This window comes from Candoia aspera, chromosome 16 (genome assembly GCF_035149785.1).
Source record: "Candoia aspera isolate rCanAsp1 chromosome 16, rCanAsp1.hap2, whole genome shotgun sequence".
Classification (NCBI taxonomy): Eukaryota; Metazoa; Chordata; class Lepidosauria; order Squamata; family Boidae; genus Candoia; species Candoia aspera.
In genome coordinates this window covers 10,451,592-10,469,822 of record NC_086168.1, presented here as the reverse complement: position 1 = coordinate 10,469,822, position 18,231 = coordinate 10,451,592, and the positions used below count along the sequence as shown (strand labels likewise).

Below are 18,231 nucleotides of genomic sequence, written 5' to 3'. Positions count from 1 at the left end.
ATGAATGAAGCTGGAGGAAATGCAAAAAAGATGAATTAAAGCTGTGGAAAAAAAAACCCGGTTACGAGTGGCTTTTGTCTGTTGTCGCAAAATCAGCCATCCGGAGGCACACTCAAGCCAATTATTAGCCACGCTAGCTCTGGTGTCGTGGGATGCATTAAATGTCACGTGCAAAAAGTAACTTGATTTACTTACAATTGGGAAGTGGAATACAAGACTGGGAGTCGGGGAGGCGCAGATAGTAACAGCAGTGTTATTGGCCATTCACAAAACTTGCTGTACACACACACACACACACTTCAGGGGTGGGGCGTTGGATGGCACCTGTTTTTTGGGTTTTCTTGCAGCTTCTAGTCCCTCTTTAGCTGAACGTGGCTTTCTCCAAACTGGGTGCAAAGCCAGCCACTCGGAAGGCCCCGCCAGACAAACTGGGTTGGGGTTGAAATGCAGCTCGCTCTGCAGTTACTGTTTAACTTCCCTCAAGGACCGCGGGAAGGCGTTGGGCCAAGCCGGTGAACCCAAAGCTGTCTGCTGCAGTTCCCTAATGGAAAGCAAAAAGGTCCAAGCCACCTTCAAGGTATGTTTCTGTTCCTGCCGCCCAGCACGTCTGGACAGTGTGGACTTGTTCTACCCTTAATGGCAGAAAAGGGGGGGATGCTGTGGCTGGCCAGGCCTCTGGGAGGGGGTGGTAGATACGTGGGCATTTTGCATACTTAGTGCATCCTTGCTTTGCATGTGGGTATAAACTGGAAGATGTATTTTTTCCACCCAGCTGACTCTGGCTGGCTGCGTTGGGCAGCAAATACCCCTCCCAGCCTGCACAACTCATCCAGGGGGTGCACATGGGGAGGGGGGGCGGGAGCCTGTGCCAACCCAAATGGCCAAGTCGGTGCCTTCTGGAAGGAGAGGCTTGAAAACACGGCTTTGCCGTCTGACCTGGGGATCCGGTAATACAGTGGCCTATTGCTAAGGACGTTGAGGGCGCTCTCCAGCAGATGATGTTTTTTTTAAAAAAAACTTGTTATTTTACGTTTTTCGCTTTGTACGTCCCATAGGTGGGATGAGCACTGTATAAATTTACCAAATAAATAGAACAAGTAATTTTTTTTAAAAGTTGGGTGGCCGGGGACGGAGGTCGCAGTCCAGCAGCCGATCTGGCGAAGGGGGCCCGCAAGCTGTGCGTCCCTCTACTCTCTCTTTATCTCTACGGACCAAGCGGGCGTTGCAAAGAAGAAAGAAGGGCTAGAAAGCAAGCGAAAGGAGCTCTGCCCTTGCTAAAGATGGCCGCAAGGGCGTCTTTCTCCTCTAGGCGCCTGCGCACGGAGGGGGCCGGCGGAGGCGTGGCCGGCGGTGCAGCAGCTGCCGCCTCAGGAGGCGGGGCGGGGTGACGTCACTCCGCTGGCGATGGGCTGGCGCCGGGTGCGAGCTTGGCGCTTCGCGCTCTTTCTGCAACGGGCGCCCGCAGCAGCTCCTCCCGCGGCGGCCCGGGCTTGGCGGCGGTGGCTCAGCGCCCGCCCGGCCCGCGCACCCAGGATGGAGTACCAGGTGAGCGGCGGGGCTGCTTTGCAAGCCCGGGCGCGGGTCGTCCCCGCCGGGGTTGCATCAGCCGGCGAAGGGCTGGCGCCCGCGCACGTGGAGGATCACGGGCTGGCGCTGCGCCCCTCGGGGGCGAAATGCACGCGTGCTCCAAGTCGCGGTGAGGTTTGGCGTCCCCTCCCCGTTGCAAAGAAGAGGCGCGCGGGGCAGCGCTGGCTTATTAATTAGTAACAAAGCTACCCCGAACAGCGCTTTCCTTATCTTCTAAGGGCGTGCATCCCCAGACAGAGATACCCTTTCAGTGACTGGCCAGGGCCGTTTGTGCTGATGGTTTTTCATGCCTGGGGTGCAGGCTTTGGGCTTGCAGGACCTCGGTTTTGAATTCTGGGGCACACCAGTTCTTACCAAGGGCATTATCCCATCCTGGCTTTGGAGCAGCGATTTGCAGATGATTTTCAGAGCTTGCCCTCGGAATGCAGCCACGGTGGTCTTTGAAAGCCGGCATCTTTCTCTTTTGACTGAGAGATCTGGGAGGGGGTATTTTCCTGATTGGGGCTGTTTATGGCTTGGGAAACTCACACACACTTGCAGATATTGGGTGTCTAAACCAGGGCAGGTGAGTCCAGCTGGGCAGAACATTTCACAGCCACTGAAAAGTTGTTTTTCTCCTCTGGGTTGGCGCCACCGTACCCAGGAGGACTTCCAGAAGCAAATTCTGAATGGAGTTGATAGGAATTGTGGTCCAACCCAGCAGCACTGGCCCTGCGTTCCAAGGGGTCAGCTTTTAAAATTTCCTGGCCGTAGAAAGGTTTAGCCATTTATTTCTCCCCACCTTGCAGGCGAGAAAGTTGACCTCTGCTTACCCCACCATCTCCCTTTTCCTTCCCTACAAAATGTTCATATTTCTTTTCTCAGTTTCTTGCATCATCGCTGATCCCTGTTCCAGGCTCCTCTGATGCCGCTTGGGGGAGGATTAAGTTCTCCCATGTGATTCTCCTCTGTGCCCTTTGCAATTGTGCAAGTTTTAGCATGGAATGACTGAATAATTCTCCCTCCTCCGCCCATCTAACCCAGTACCAGGAAATAAGATCCAATCCCATGTGGAAAATGTGGGGGCTCCAGGGCATGATTTAAATGATCTCTTCTTGACTGGTCCTGCAACAGAGTAAGCCGGATTTCTGGGTGGGGGTTGCAAGAAATCCTTCCCCCTGGGGGCTCAAGGTTTCGTTTTGAGCAAGTTTTTAATAGCAAGGCAGGCCAATGGAGGTGAGATGCTTTATTTTATTTACCTGGCGTGTTACATTGGAATGAACGAGTTTTGCAGTTTTGTGTGTTGCTTCTTGCCTGCAGGAAAATAAGGTTTCCTCTTGAAGCTTCCCCAGGCATCAGTTGGTAAGGCCCATATTCCAACAACAACTTTTTTTTTTTACAGATGCAGCAGGAAGGACCAAAGGCATTCTTTTCCTTTTTCCCAACTCCTGAGCTTTGTAGTTTGGGGATGAATACAGAATAAATTATGTGCATAATCCATAGAGGAGTTGTGGCCTGGAAGAGGGGGTGGGTCGCCTTGGGGATCTGGAGCTTCCAAGTGAAGTCTTGCAGGATAGTAATTCGGACTCACACTGTCTGTCTTGCCCTGGCAGAGCTTAGCTCAGTTGCTGGGGCACAAAATATTAAAAGTAAACATTAATTTATAATAGGAAAGAACTGGGAGGGCCATATGTGAATCTGGCGATGCAGAATTCAGGACTGCTACAACTTTGTGCCCAAAATATACAGTATCCCACTTGCAGTGTGAATGGAAGTGCCTCCTGTTTTTAGAAATGGAAGCTCCTGTTGCACACTCAACTGGTGGCAGATCTATACCCAGCCTATTTTTAGGTCTAACTCCCCATCCTGCCTGGTTAAGTCTCTTCTCTGCCCACAGGGTGCAGGGACCAGCTTACTGGAGTGCTAAATTTCTCTTTTGGGATAGAGGAAATCCATGTTTGTGTCCTGCCAAGCTAGAAACATTGCTGCACACACAAAGTCTGTCAAAGTGGAGTTTGGTTATTGTCTTCCTGAGTTGGGACCAGTGATTCTGACCCTCATATGCAAACATCCATTTCGTCCTTCCTTGCTTATCTGTCTTCGAAAACAAGCCAACCCATCACCTACATTCCTCTGGAATGAAATGTTTGCCTGGCACCCTGTTTAAAATCAATACGAATCCTTTTTTGTGCTTTGGGAAGTTGCAACATTGTAAAGCATGAAACAAGCTTAGATTAGCTTTCGATACAGGACTGAACAGGCACATCTTGTTCCAGGAAAGGGAGAAATCTGGTCCAGCTAGATGGCAGGGTCTGTGTGCCAAGGATGCAGTGTTGTTCCCTCTTAAAGTTTGTTTTATACACGTGGCTTGACGCACACGTCAATCTCTCCAGGCATTTGTACACATTCCCTATCCATGGTGCAAAATACTATGCACATGGAGTTTTGGAAGATTTTCAGGGATGGGTCAGTATCCCTGAACGTATTTCCTGTGCTTTCAAAACCAGCCAACTTTGCAAATACCTTTGTTAATATTTTTTTGCCTTTGCTGGATTTTGGATCTGATTTTTTTTCAAGGGGGGCAGTTGAAAGCATAAACTTTCAGAAGACCAAGGAGTTCCTGGAAATGTTTCTCCATTGGGAATGTGGAGATAAGAATCTGGTATTACCTGGAAGAATTGCAGCTTGATGGCTCATGCGAAGGGTGTACGGTTGCAGTTTAGTCTCTGATTCATAGAGGTCTCATTGATACGTTTCATTGAAAGGGGAAGCAGCTATTGAGATTTTGCAACACCCCTTTGAACTTTCTCAGCCCATTGAGGAAATTTTTGCAGTAGCATTACAGATGGTCATGTTGAACTTCTGTGGAGTGTGTTGGTCTCTTGAAGGCGATCCTTCGTAAGCGGGGAGGGAAAAGCTATTTGCAGGGTGCATAATCCTGCATCCGTCCATCCCTGTCGTGCTATTTCCATTTGGAGCAAGCAATATTATACAGTGCTGAGAAAAGCAAGCAGGAACAGCAAGCTCATGAAATTGAGGCACGAGGCAAGAAAAACACGACGTAGAACTGAACCTTCGATAGGATCAAATCGAATGGTTTATTACAGCCCTAGGCCAGATGCAGTCAACATTCAATATTATTATTTATTAAACCCTCAAAGATGTCATCCAGATGGTGAGCTTGGAATGGAGGCTTGCTGGGGCTTCTTGCAAATTCAGGCCATCCGTTCTCCCCCCACCCCCCCAGTTATAACGATACTGATCCACCCTCCAGGATTATTGCAGAAATAATTGCCGAAGCAGGTTGCAAAGCACTGAAATGTCTTGTCCGAGGAGAAGGTGGGAGGGAATAGACTCTGTACTGCATGATGGAACTTGGACTTCAGTCACGTTATCATATTTTATTATTTCGTTCAAGGTTCCCCCTTCTTGGCTTTCATTGTATAGTGTGCATGTGAGGATGTAACGTTTCCTCAGCTGGTATCTGTTGGGGAGAATTCCAGATTCTTGGACTGCAAAACTTTCAGCCCTCTTCTGCTGTGAGAGGCAGGTCCTCCACAAAGCTGCAGGGTTACACAGGTTGCGTTCTATTCCTGAGGTTTAGCCCCTGTGTTTTATCCAGGGAACTCTCATTTTAGCCTTACGACACCCCTGTAAGGTGGGCTACCTTGAGAAAACCGCCCCTGGTTCCTGTCTCCCTCTCTCTCTCCCTTCCTTTTTTTAATTAGAATTTTTCAGTGCAGTAAAAGTATACAAAATCAAAAGGTTCAGGAGAAAAAAGTATATAAGAAAAAGGAAAAACAGAATGATGACTTCCCACCTTCTTTCTATCAAATAATTGCCGTCTTGTTCTTTCCCCTTCCTCTGACCCTTTCTAATCCCCAGATTCATAAATCATCAATTCAGTCTTTTCTTCTTCCAACAAAAAGTCCAGATAAGGTTTCCCGTCTTTCAAAAAAAGAAAAAAAAAAGTCTTTATCCATCAGTGTTACCATCCAATCTTCTACGGTGGGCATTTCCGTCTTCCATCTTCGGGCGTACAATAATCTTGCTCCAGTTACCATATACAACATGATATATCTTTCTTTTTTAGCTCATTGTCCGTAAACCCCAATAAAAAGAATTCCGGTTTTGTTGTAATATAGATCTGCAATATCTTTGACATTGTGCGAACTTGTGCCCGATGAGCCCCGTCCAAATAAATAGTCAAATCCCTGCACTGGGCAGGCTCTGCTCTGCGGAAATGCAGCCACAGGACAGTCCCAGGATGTCCTGATCTCTCTGTGTGTTCAAGTACGTTGGGAAGAATATATTCCCTTCTATCGGGTCCTCCTCGCTGTCCTGGCGCATTTTAAGTTAGCTGTTTGTTGAGGATTTTGTTGGCTCAGCTGGCCACTCGGCCACTGGGGCAGTGGAAACGTTGAGAGGGCCCGGGGCCAGATGTACTCCGGACAGTGGCACGCAGCCGGGCTGGATGCCGGATGCCCCCAACTTGGGCCATGGAGGGGCGGAAAAATTGCTGGGAAGGATCCTGCAGTAAAAGGAGTTTTTCTCCCACTTCTTTCTCTTCTCCTGAAAGGACCGGTGTGTGCGGAGAGAAACCCAAATCCCAGACTAACTGCTCCCTATTTCAGGTGTCTTTTTGGGGGGGGGGCTGGGAAACTTTGGGAGATCCCCAAGAGGAGCTTGGAGTCACAGCTCGGACCGGCTTGGTCTCTTCCTTCGTCCAAGGAAGGACCGGAAAGCTTGACGGGATTTGCATCTGTCGGCTTGCGATTCCAGGATGCCATTCGGACGCTGAACACCCTCCAGACCAATGCCAGCTACCTGGAGCAGGTGAAGCGAGAGCGCGGGGACCCCCAGCTGCAGTTGCAAGCCATGGCCGGGTTCTTGGAACGCACCGGCTTGAAGGTGAGCGAGTTGGGGTGCTTGGGGCAGACCCTTCCCGTGTCCCCATGGAGGGGAAGCGGGGTTGGGAACCCCCATTTTTGGCGCTCTGGGGGGACGAGGAGTGGAGGCAGGGCACGGCCCACCCTCCCTGGAGTCTGGGTACAATGCTAAAAGCAAAAGCTGATAAGGGTTTTGTCTGGCAGGTTGAAGACCTGAATCAACTCAACATCATTCACGTCACTGGGACAAAGGGCAAGGTGAGGGGGCTGCAGGGGACAGCGCTGAAGACTCTTTAATTTTATCAGCGATGGGTATGAATCCACGAGGAATACAATATCAGTGGTAACCCCATAAGGGACTGTGTACATTATTAAAATAAATTAAACGTAAGGGAAGAAGAAAGAACTTCAGAGGAAGCCCCTGTTCTGTCCATCCCAAATTTATTCGGTCCTTAAAGTTGTTAAATCTAGAGCACAGGGAAATCTTTTGCTCCAGCTGCCCATTTTTAGCATCTAAAGACATTTCCAAAACTCAAGAATAAATCTCAAATCCACTCCTTAACCCCAGGAGTTTGCACGTCGCTCCATCCAGGTAAAACAATTCTCTGTGTCAAGCCCCAGGCTTAATAAGGGCACAGCGGGTCTCCGTTGCCAAATTCCCTATTTGAGGAGTATAATTCAACATCAAACGGACCTCCGTTGTATTTTTTTCCCCCAAGAATATGGTAACGTGTGTCGCAAATTGAAGTTGAAAGCGAGCTGATATGGCTGGTCGTGCCCAAATCATGTGAGTCAAAGAACTCTCAGATTTTTTTATACCAGCAAAAGGCTCTTGGTATTGGGGAAAAACTGGAGGCGTACAGGATTTGGGGACAACTGTCCTCAAATCTGGAGCGTTTGGCCCAGTTTTGGTGGTCTTCGATACGGAAGTAAATTTAGGCGTGAACAGATCTGTGCTTTCTCTGTGTGTTTCATATACATGTACATGCACACCCATTTATTTTCTTGCATATAGACTCACACTCTTAATCAGAGATTCCTCTGGCCTTGGGCATACCCTTGTCTACTTTTCTGCTTTTCAAATGTGCACACTATTCTTTTGTACCATGAACTTGAGGAGCTCATAACAGGCAAGAAATCTTGTACCTCCCCTTGGATGGGAAATGTCTGGGAGAGAACCAAAGGGAAGATCTCAAGTTGGTTGGGGAGAGACCACAAAACTATTTTTAAAATGAATGCAGAGTATGAAACAAAGAGGTTGGCAACCTACAGCCCTCATGCAACTTGGGGCCGTTGGTCCAATTTTCAAAATTCTTGTTTGCGATCAATTCAGCAGCTGATTGGACACAGGGTGAAAAAAGGGTTCAGCAAAAGTGGATAGCGGCCTGTCTTCCTTCCTGGTTTGACTGGGGCTGATTGGTTTCCCTTTTCATCTTTCTGCCCATCAGGGTTCTGCATGCGCCTTCACGGAAAGGATTCTGCGCAACTACAATTTAAAGACGGGCTTCTACAGGTAAATATCCTTCAAGGAGCTGGGCAGAAGACCGCCTGCTTTTGAGCAAATCGCGGGGAACATTCAGGTTTAGATTATTTTCTGTGCCAGCCGGAAAATTAGCTGGAAATTGAGCCTGTCTAGACGGCACCAAGTTGGGGAAGGTTTGATTAAAGGATCAACAGCAACCAGCCACGATGCGGATCCTTATTTGCAGATTGGATGTAGGATGCTAGTGTCTGGAGAACAGGGGTGAGAGGGGTGGTATTATTATTATTACGTTTTATTTTTGTTTCGCTTATTCATTTGTAAAACCTCCCAATTGTCAAAGTGATTCAAAAACGCAAAGCCACTTCTATTATATTGGAGAAGGAAACACGGTTTCACATGGTTGTTGCAATTATGTCTTGTGAAACCTTGTGGGTTTCCTGGCACTCTTCATTTTTTCCAGCACAGGAACGTGGGTTTCCTTGGCTAAGCAGGCCTTTGGTCTCACCTGGCACAATTTCTCTAACAGAGAAATAAAATGGAAGTACGGTCCTACGCACTTCAAAAGCTCTCCTTCCTTTCAAAATCAAAGTTCAAACTACATCCGGTTTCCCCCAGTTACCTTGAGTGGGTGTTAATGCTGTTTCTGGAAGGTAAACAGAATTCAGTATAACAAAATCCCCCTTTCAGAACTGGCTGAGCAGTGCTTGGCCGGTTTTCAAAATCCACTGCACTTCGAACAAAGTTGTGAGCATTTACTGAACATCTTCATCAAAGTCTGTAGGATTTCTGCTCGGGCCCTGGCACGATGGCCCTCCGAAATTTGACCTCAGTAATCCTGGCTCTCTGGTTTTTTTCCCCCAAGTTCTCCACATCTGGTTCAGGTCCGTGAGAGGATTCGGATTAATGGGCAGCCCATCAGCCGAGAGCTTTTTAGCAAGTATTTCTGGCAGGTGTTTAACCGGTTGGAGGAGACCAAGGTATGCTCTGGGTCACCCGTTTAGAAGTGGAAATGGGCAGTGGTGAGATGGTGTGGTTGGGATGAAAAAACAGAAGGAAAAATGAACAGAAAAGCAAAATGGGGAGATTGTATGCCTTGCAACTTTTCTAACTTTTTCCTGAGCCTTCTGGCTTGGTTGATGAAAGAATATAACCATCTTGATGCCCAAGTCTAGCTTAGAAATTAGAAGAAGCTCATCTGTGTGTAAGTCTCTGAGATTCGCATATTCATATCTCAGAGGTTCATTTAGACTGAACCTCGATTTTGATGGGGACCAGGGAAATGTGGGTTTGGGACCTTGATTGTCTGTTGTTCAAATTCAGATCCTCCTAACCCCTTTGCTGTCTCTCAAGGACTCTCATCATGCTTCCATGCCCGCGTACTTCCGGTTCCTCACAATCATGGCTTTCCATGTCTTTCTGCAGGAGAAGGTATGTTGGCCCAGAAAGACATTTTTTAAAAATTGGGAAAAATAGATAAGTTTGGGGCTTGTCCAGATGTTGCTGATCTGCAGAGTCCTGAGTCCTTCCAACATCTGGAGATCCACAGGGAACTCAGCTTTAAAACCTAAACATCCCCAAATTGAGTTGAGCTTCTGGTGACTTCATGGATGCTTCCATGTAGTTCTGTTGATATGGAAGTGCGTTGGAGGATTCCTTTAGAGGGTCTGAACATGGGGAAGTCAGCTCTGCAAAATCTCTCTTGGGGCTCTGTCTGAACCGGCCCTGGTTGGATTTAAATAAGTTAGCTCATTCTTGGAGACCAAAAAGTGATAGAGTGCAATTCCCATATCCTCAGGCAGCCTGGCTCATAGATGGTTGCTGTGGTCCACTGTCTGGAGGGCCCAAAGCTTCTTGGGCCTTGATACCAGGTGGTATTTTGTACCTTCTTTGCAGGTTGACTTGGCGGTCATAGAAGTTGGCATCGGGGGTGCCTACGACTGCACAAATATTGTCAGGTATGGGGGTTGAAATTCCGGACGCTTCATCATTTGCTCTCAGATGGGTGGGTTTCCTTCTCTGTTTTCTGTTCAGAAAGGGTTGATGCTTGCTGGACTCTGCACTTCTCTGGATGCATTTCCATGACCATGCCTTTCTGGAATCCCGGCTGCCTGAAGTTCTCCATCCTTGGAGTGTCTTCTTCATCTCCTTTTCTTTGTCTTCCTTGCAGGAAGCCAATTGTATGTGGGGTCTCCTCCTTGGGCATTGACCACACCAGCATTCTGGGGGACACCATTGAGAAGATTGCCTGGCAGAAAGGGGGCATCTTCAAGGTAGACCCCGGAGAGATCGTCTCTTCCAGCCTTTGCATTGTTACAGTGGGCTTGAGCTGGTTAGTGGGAAACCTGGAGGCCTCTTGGATCTATGATGAAAGAAAATCCTTTTAAATTCTCTGCCATTTTTTGCAGTTTTGCAAAACCTGTTTGGATTTTTTCAGTCACCATGAGGTCTAGAAACCTTTTCTACATCATTTGCATCTTCTCTGTTAATGGACTATAAACTGCTTTTTGCAATAATGGGAAGTAAGATATAAGAAGTTCGTGAATATTTTGTATTACTGTAGGGCATGGGTGAATTTTTTTTTATGCCTGGAGATTGCATTGTGTGGGTATGTGGACGGACACACACACACACAAATAATCAGCTTCTATAGGTCCACTAGAAAGGTATGACTGCAATTTTCAGCCTGTGTTTTTTTTGAGGCGGGGCAGGTTGAAAGGAAATAATTGCATTAAGCACCCTTTTAAAGTTTGCATCATAATAAAAGCCAGGCATTTCATGAAGCTTTGCTATGGTGCACTGTAAAAGATGGAGTCAAATATTTTATATATTTATTACAAAATGTGTAAGCCACCCCAATCGAAAAGTCTCTGGGTGTTGCACAGATGATAGATATAAATTGGAATAATAAAATAAATAAATAAATAGAACACCGGCAATAAAAATAATCAATGCTAGATCCGAGAGCCATCTGCAGACACCCTAGAAACCAAATAATGGTTTTAAGGAATGCAGGGGGGAGGGTGCGGGGGAGTCTTAGCAGGCCTTTTTTAATTATTATTAAGAAATTCAACTATATATGTTGAAATTTATTCAATTTCAACATATATAGTTACAATGCAATATAAAAATGTTCTTTAGCTTTTCAGCAGGCCTTTTCTTGATGTTTGGACAGGCAGAACCATCCCTGCAGCTGGTCTGTGATGTATCTCAGGGCTGTATAGCGAGTGACCGACACTTTGAATTGGGCCCCAAAGCCAATGGGTAGCTAGATTAAATTCAATAACATTGGGTTGACCCAACCAATAATTGGGCTGTCCAGTTTGCACTCGACGTATCTTCCGAGCCGCCTTCAAGGGCAGCCCCGTGGGGAGCGCGTTGCAGCAGTCCAGCTGCTAGGGCATCAGGAGTCACTTTACCTGTCCTGGGAGCAAAATCCTCCTGTTCTGCCTTGAAAGGCAATCCTCCTGACTTCTCAATCTGCCTTTCAGCCTGGCGTGCCAGCATTCACGGTTCCGCAGCCGGAGCAATCCTTAGCAGTCCTGAAGCAGCGAGCTGAAGAATGTCCGGTAAGGTTGGCTTGGCCCCAGAGATGTTCCCCTTGCTTTGTTTGGAAGATCAAGGCCTGGAGCAAGCTGTTGGAGGTGGAAGCAGCAACAAAGAGCTTCACACACACGCCTAGAAAGTCCACAGCCAGGGAATCTGCTTTTTTAGGACTTCAGTCTTCCACATAGTGACATTTAAATCAAGCTAATTAAAACAACAACAGCACAATTCCCTTCTGCATTTTGGCTAGAAGAATTGACTTGGGTCACTGGCCACTAGCCTTCCGATCCCTATGGCCTCTGCGGAAGAAAACTGCTTGATCTTTTAGAGGCAGCCCCAAAACAGAGGAATAAGTGATAAGTTAATCATCTCTTGCAGCGCAGAGAAGCATTTGACATCCTCTGCAAGCGAGGTGGCATCTAAGTGGGTTGGCAAAGCAGGAACAGGACGGTTTGTTCCTCCCTTGCATAATTTTTATCCTGTGCTCGCCTACGGGAGAGACTTTTTTCACCTGCGGCGACTAGCGAAGGGTTCAGGGCATGCCTGCCATAACGAATGCTGTCAGGCTGCAGGCTGAGTTTTCTATATGGAGCAGAATCAGGACTTGCTCTCTTTTTAATTCCACAGTGCCCGCTTTTCCTGTGCCCTGACCTGGATGCCTTCGAAGACGACAACAGGCCCCTCCAGCTAGGTTTGGCTGGTGACCACCAGCGCTCAAATGCCGCTTTGGCCCTCCAGCTCTCCCGAACGTGGCTTGGCTGCTGTGGGTATCTGGGTAAGGAAGGACCCCCCACCCCCACCCTTGCCCTTTGCCTATTCTTGGCCAGGTATCATCCCGCCAGCCCTTTCTGACGATCATCACAGATGCTAGACTTTGAGTGGGCGTTTGTGAGAGAAGGCCGATACCCCATGGATAGGAAGTCATTGCATCTGGATAGAGTAAGGAGCAGGGGTATTGCCTGGCTTATTAGATCTACATTCTGCTTTTCGTTCAGGAGCTTACGGCGTGCATAGTGCGTCTTCGTCCTGTTTAGTTCCGCAACAACGACCTTGAGATGTAGGCTGGCCGAGAGAGCTGAAGGCGAATTAGAACCTGGATCTCTCCTTTCCCAGTCCAACGCTTAACCACAATGCCACATCAGTGCTCAATTCATCCATTTCCCTTTACTATACAGAATTCCTTCGGGGTGATGATCTGGGTCAGCCTAGTCTCTTGCGGCTGCCTTGCTTTGAATTTGGGAGAGATTCATGTAGAGATTTGCGAGCCTTTCCAGATTTAGGATTGTGGGGAAGCAAGGGATGGATTGATGGAGGGGATCCCCCTTTGGTGTTTTTGGATAGATGCTGGTGAGCTGAAAGACCCATGGGTACCTTCTGAACTTCCATTGAAGAGGGTGCCCTGCTTGGCCCCTGCTTTTAAGCCAGACCAGCCCATGGCACAAGGTATGGTATCCTTCCTCCTCCTCTTCCTCAGTGGGTGTCAAAGAACCAACTGGCACCAAAGGTTTTCAACCTTAGTATTATATTACCCTCTGCTGCTTTGTTTCTTTTTTTAAGCCCTTCCGGTTTCTGAGTTTCTGCCCCAGATTCTGGCCATGCAGCTCTCTGATTTTTGGCAGAACCATGAGGGCTAGAAACTTGCTTCCTAATCAGGAAGGGCCAGCTGCAGAATTCACAATAGTCGGTGGTGCGGCCTTGCTGAGTCTCGCTTTGCTTCCCAGGCCTGCAGGCGGCCGTGTGGCTCGGACGTAACCAAGTGCTGCATCACGGTCCGGTGACGTGGTACATCGACGGGGCCCACACCACCAGCAGCATACAGGCCTGTGTCCGCTGGTTCCGCCAAGCGGCCCTGAACGAAGAAAAACCTACAGAGTAAGCTGGGCTGGGGGCGCGCGTGCGAAACCTCTGTTCTGAACATGGTTTAAGGAAGGGAGAGGGCAGAGGATCCCCAGGAACGGAGATGTCTTTGCAAAATGCCTTTGACCTTCTGGGGTGCAATGAAAAATGCAACCAAGTGTTGCGTTTCTGCGCTGCAGTTTTCCATTGCCTGAACCCCTCTTTTATTGGTGGCGGGGGAGAGAAAAAGTAGGAGAATGAATGCGGGGAGGGGCTGAAAAAAGGACCTTTTCTTTCCCCACGTCGACAGTGGCTCTGAAGTCCGAGTGTTGCTGTTCAATGTGACGGGGGACCGAGATACGGCTGCTTTGCTGAAACTTTTGTTGGTAAGCCTTTTTATTATTTTCGCAGCTTCATATCCCTCCTGGTTTAATTTGAGCCGGGGGATCTCTCCAGACCAGTTAAAAAACGGGGGGGGGGGGGCCCTTAAGAACGCAAAATGGGACCACAGCTGCTAAACCTGCTTCTTCTTTGCTGTTCTCCTTTCCAGCCCTGCCACTTCGATTACGCCATTTTCTGCCCCAACTTCACGGAGGTGTCGACTGCGGGAAACGCAGGTTGGTGTTGAGGGGTGTTTGACTGGTCAGCCCTCCCAATATGATTTGCAAAATGCAAATGCCCCAACGGGAGGGTTTTAATTGGTCTCCTCCTCTGCAGACTTAGATTTCAGACACAGCCTCTGCATTCGCACAAACACTAAATCAAAGGTGGATTTGGGCCTTCAGTGTGAGCTACGTTGAGCTTGGATAATGTTAACCATGGTTGGGTCTATTCGTGGCTTAGCGGGGCCTGCCAGACCATGGATTGACGGAGTCACCCAGTCGCATGCATGGCGTGAACGTATCCGCTGGCCGTAACACGTAAAGCAGTGTTTCTCAACCTTGGCCACTTTAAGATGTGTGGACTTCAACTCCCAGAATTCCCCAGCCAGCCATGCATGAATTCTGGGAGTTGAAGTCCACACGTCTTAGAGTGGCCGAGGTTGAGAAACGCTGGCATAAATGTGTTTTCTCGGCCTTGTCCCCTCTGCGGAGACACTCCAGTGTCCATCGTGCTCCAGCGGAGCGCTGGCCGTTTGTAGCCCGGCCTGCAGGCGCCAGGCCAGGGCCTTGGAGACGTGCGAAGGGGCGTCCGTCCTTCCGGCGTCTCCCAACACCTTTCTTTGTTTGCAAATCTTCCCCGGGGCAGATCAGCAGAATTTCAACGTCACCCTGGAGAACGTCCTGACTCGCTGCCTGCAGAATCAGAGCCACTGGAACCGGCTGATGGAGGCCAAGCTGACGCAGGACCCTTGGCTGCCTGTCCTGCCGGAGGTGGGGGGCTGGCTGAAGCAGCCCCCGCTTCACGGCCCCCCTCTCTTCGCCGCCCCCTCAACCCGCCTGCTCAACTCCAACTCCTTGGTGTTCCCTTGCATCTCACACGCCTTGCAGTGGATCACGCAGGGCAGGGACCCCCACTTGCCAACGCCGCCCCCGCGGGGGCTCCACCCTCACCCGGCGGCCAGCAGTGGGGCCGTGCTGCTCAAGGAAGCAGTGGCCATCCGGGTCCTGGTGACGGGCAGCCTGCATCTGGTCGGGGGCGTCTTGAAGCTGCTGGACCCCACCCTTTCGCAGTAGACGCTGTCTGATGCCAACTCGAATTATTCCTGGGCAGCAGAGACCCCCGCGTGCTGCTCACGTCCGTGGCGTTGCAGCTTGGAGTCCTTTGGGGCACATCCAGCCGCCCCATTCCTGGGAGACCTGGGCTGGGTCCTCAATGGAAGCAAATGGAGCTGTGGATGACGGCCCTCTGCCAGGCCCCTGTTTGAACGCTGATGGTTGCAGCTTGGTGTCTGAGTTTTTGACCATAAGCTCGGAGACAGGGTCCCTCCTCTACCGAGGGAGGAACTTCTCCGTGTGACCCACGTGCAAGAAACCGCCTCCATCAGCCTCGAGCAGTAGGCAGGGTGCGTTCATAGATGACGTTTCTCAGCAGGATGGAGGCAAATACAGGCTGGCCGCCTCGGAAACTCCCCTGTGCCTTTTCGACTTGCCCGTTCGCGATGCTCCTCCGCCAGTTCTCTGCATTTTCCATCCCTGCCTTTATCACTCGCTGCCTTGATCCGTTGGGCTGCCCGGTTGCCGGCATTTGGGGGATGCTGCTACTCCCTTTCCCCAAACTGCCCCACCTGGAGATTTCCAGCTCTGCCTTTGGACCCTGTTTGGGGTGGTGGTGGTGGATGGATATCCGAGGGGACCAGTCGTTTGCGGGACGGTGCTTCTGCGCATGCTGCGTCCACCGTTTGGGGCCAGAAGAGCAGGCTGGCTGGACCCACATGCTTGAGTTGGGCATTGACAGCCTTGGGGTGGGGGGGTCCCTGTGCTGATTCACCATGAGATCCAAGTGCCTTTTTTCCGGGGTTGGGGGGGAGAAAGAGTCACTGTGTTCTTGCGATGAGCTGCCAAGCCTACTTTTAGCTCTCCAGGGCGAACTGATTTTATTTTATTTTTTAAAGTAACCTTCGGGTAGTGGGACCAAGCATTCTACAGCCCCCCCTCCGTTGTATTTGGCTCAACGATTGCCTGAGCCCATTTACCCTTCTTACCCCTTCCCCTTATGAAAACAGCCTGGTGGGGATGTTGAACTTCACCTCCCATCTTCCCTGCCTCTAGGGCAGTGGCTGATGGGGGCTGCTGTCCCCAACTCCGCGTCTTGCCGGGAAATTCTGCCAGCATGTCCCTGCATTCTGCAAGAGGGGTGAATGTTTGAGATGGGGTGCTTGCATTTAAACCTCAATGTTCCTCATTTGCAGCATTGCATCTCTGCAAATATTTTTGGTTAAGAACTTTGACCCCTTGAAGGCTTCATTTTTTTAAAGCCCTTTGGGCCATGGGAATAATAAGAGAGAGAGAAGGGGGAACTGGTAGAAGCAGGTTGGCTTCTCTTGCAACCCCCCCCCCCCTTCTTCCTTTCTTGGCATTTTCAGTTCCTGCAGGGAACTTGCCCAGGTGTGTTTATGTTTTTCTTCAGGACCTAGCTGATGCTTAGACCCTCTTTTAAGAAATGTTATGGCTGCCCCTTTGAGTTGCACAGGGGTGGAAATTGGGGCCACTCTGCCCCTTCTGTGATAGGTTTCGAATTTCTTTTCCAGGATTTCAAGATATGCAAACAAGCCTATTGTTCGTCCCTGGAATTTCTTGCCGTTTCTTTTTAATTCCCCCACCCTTGGAATTTGCAAGCTGTTTAACTGGAATCCGCCTTCTTATCTCGGCACTGATGCAACAGCAGTTTTGCATTTTTCCCCCCTCAGGGTGGGGGGCGATCTTGTGACCTTCTAAGAGCACAGAACAGATGGTGACTGTTATTTTAAAAAAAAAATGTTCCTGCTTCCTCTAATGTCTGTGGAACTCTTCCTCCCCCTCCCCCCCCAAAGGAGCAGGAAGCATATATCACGCTGAATTTATAAAAGTAATTTATCACAGAAATGTGGCTTTATTTTACGTTCTTTATAAACTAAATGGCGAACTATTTTTAAGAGTTTTAACTGGTTTTCTTTCAAGCGTTCTTTGTAGAGGGGGCTGAGTGTAAGCTTTGGAATAATGAAGCAGAACAAAAAATCAGCCAGAGAGAGACTCTGATTCCAAGCAAATAGATGCTCCGAATAAATAAATTAAAAATGGCTTACTGGAATTCCCTGGTCATCTGTTACTGCCTGTTTCATACTTGAATGGGAATGTAGCAGGGAACGCCTGTTATTTCCATGTTTTTTTGTTGTTAGTCGTTAAGTTGTGGCTGACCCTTTGTGGCCGCAGCACGCCAGGCCTTCCTGTCCTCCACTGTCTCCTGGAGTTTTCTTAAATTCATGTTCATTGCGTTGGTGATGCTATCTAGCCATCTCATCCTCTGCCATCCATCCATCCATCAACAGATGGTGAATAAGAAATCAGATTGATTATGAACTTTGCAGTAAAAACAAGACCTGGAGCTGACTGTAGCTCAGATCGTGAGCTGCTTCTTGCAAAATTTAGGCTTAAATTGAAGAACGCAGGGAAAACCATTAGACCATTCAAGTATGACCTAACTCATATTCCTTATGAATATACAGTGGAGGTGATGAATTGATTTAAGGGATTAGATCTGGTAGACAGCGTGCCTGAAGAACTGTGTAACATTGTACAGGAGGCAGCAACTAAAACCATCCCAAAGAAAAAGAAATTTCCATGTTTAGCTTGTCCTTTTCCCCCAAATTATATAGAATGTTTTATCCCCCATTTCTTCATGCTTCCAACAATCCTGGGAGATAGGTTCTTCTGGGATAGAAAGTTGGGGGAAAAGAAGAAAACCTGGAATTTCATGCAACCCATTCCATTCCCCATTTATTTTTAATTTCTTTTGCCTCCCTCCTCAAATTAGCTAAGCCCTTCTCAGGTTGTGAAATGTCCATTAACATTTCAATTCAATGTGGCAGAAAAGGGTCTTGCTTGGGAAGAACAGCTATCCAACTTTGGTAAGAGATTCGTGTGGCTGACGTGACACTGATGCAAACTTTTTTTTTAAGATCAGCTTTTTTGTAAAGCTCTAAAAAGCTCACTAGGGGTTGCTGTGAGGCTTTTACTGAATCAAAGATGAGATTTTGCTGCCAAGTGCTAAAGGCCAGGCGGGGAGCAGAGTACAACTATACGTGACTAATTTAGTTGAAGTTGCCATTCAATTAAAAGCAAATTAATTACTTCATAGGACAGTGACCCACCTATTTATTTTCTCTTTCTGTAGTATTGAAAATGGCAATACCGCAGTAACTTTAGGAGTAACTTTAGGAGGGTTGGGATTTGGCCCCGGGGCAGATTGCAGATGTAACTCCAGCGTGTTTAAAGT

At 48.6% G+C, this 18,231-nt stretch overlaps 1 protein-coding gene across 7 annotated transcripts; it reads left to right on the top strand.

Annotated features, from left to right (window-relative positions):
* The first annotated feature begins 529 nt into the window (after positions 1-529).
* FPGS (folylpolyglutamate synthase) lies at positions 530-17,046 on the top strand. Of its 7 annotated transcripts, none has more exons than XM_063316284.1 (15): positions 530-577; positions 6,349-6,477; positions 6,660-6,713; positions 7,904-7,968; positions 8,801-8,915; positions 9,289-9,366; positions 9,832-9,893; positions 10,106-10,208; positions 11,427-11,504; positions 12,109-12,256; positions 12,823-12,924; positions 13,203-13,353; positions 13,628-13,703; positions 13,868-13,934; positions 14,566-17,046. In XM_063316284.1, exons 1-15 carry the CDS (start codon positions 545-547, stop codon positions 14,991-14,993), a joined length of 1,689 nt encoding a protein of 562 aa, XP_063172354.1. In that variant the 5' UTR covers positions 530-544; the 3' UTR covers positions 14,994-17,046. The 7 variants fall into 7 exon arrangements, with proteins under 7 accessions (XP_063172354.1, XP_063172358.1, XP_063172355.1 ...); XM_063316288.1 differs by lacking the exon at positions 530-577 and adding an exon at positions 1,286-1,545; XM_063316285.1 differs by lacking the exon at positions 530-577 and adding an exon at positions 2,719-2,802.
* Positions 17,047-18,231: the final 1,185 nt, after the last annotated feature.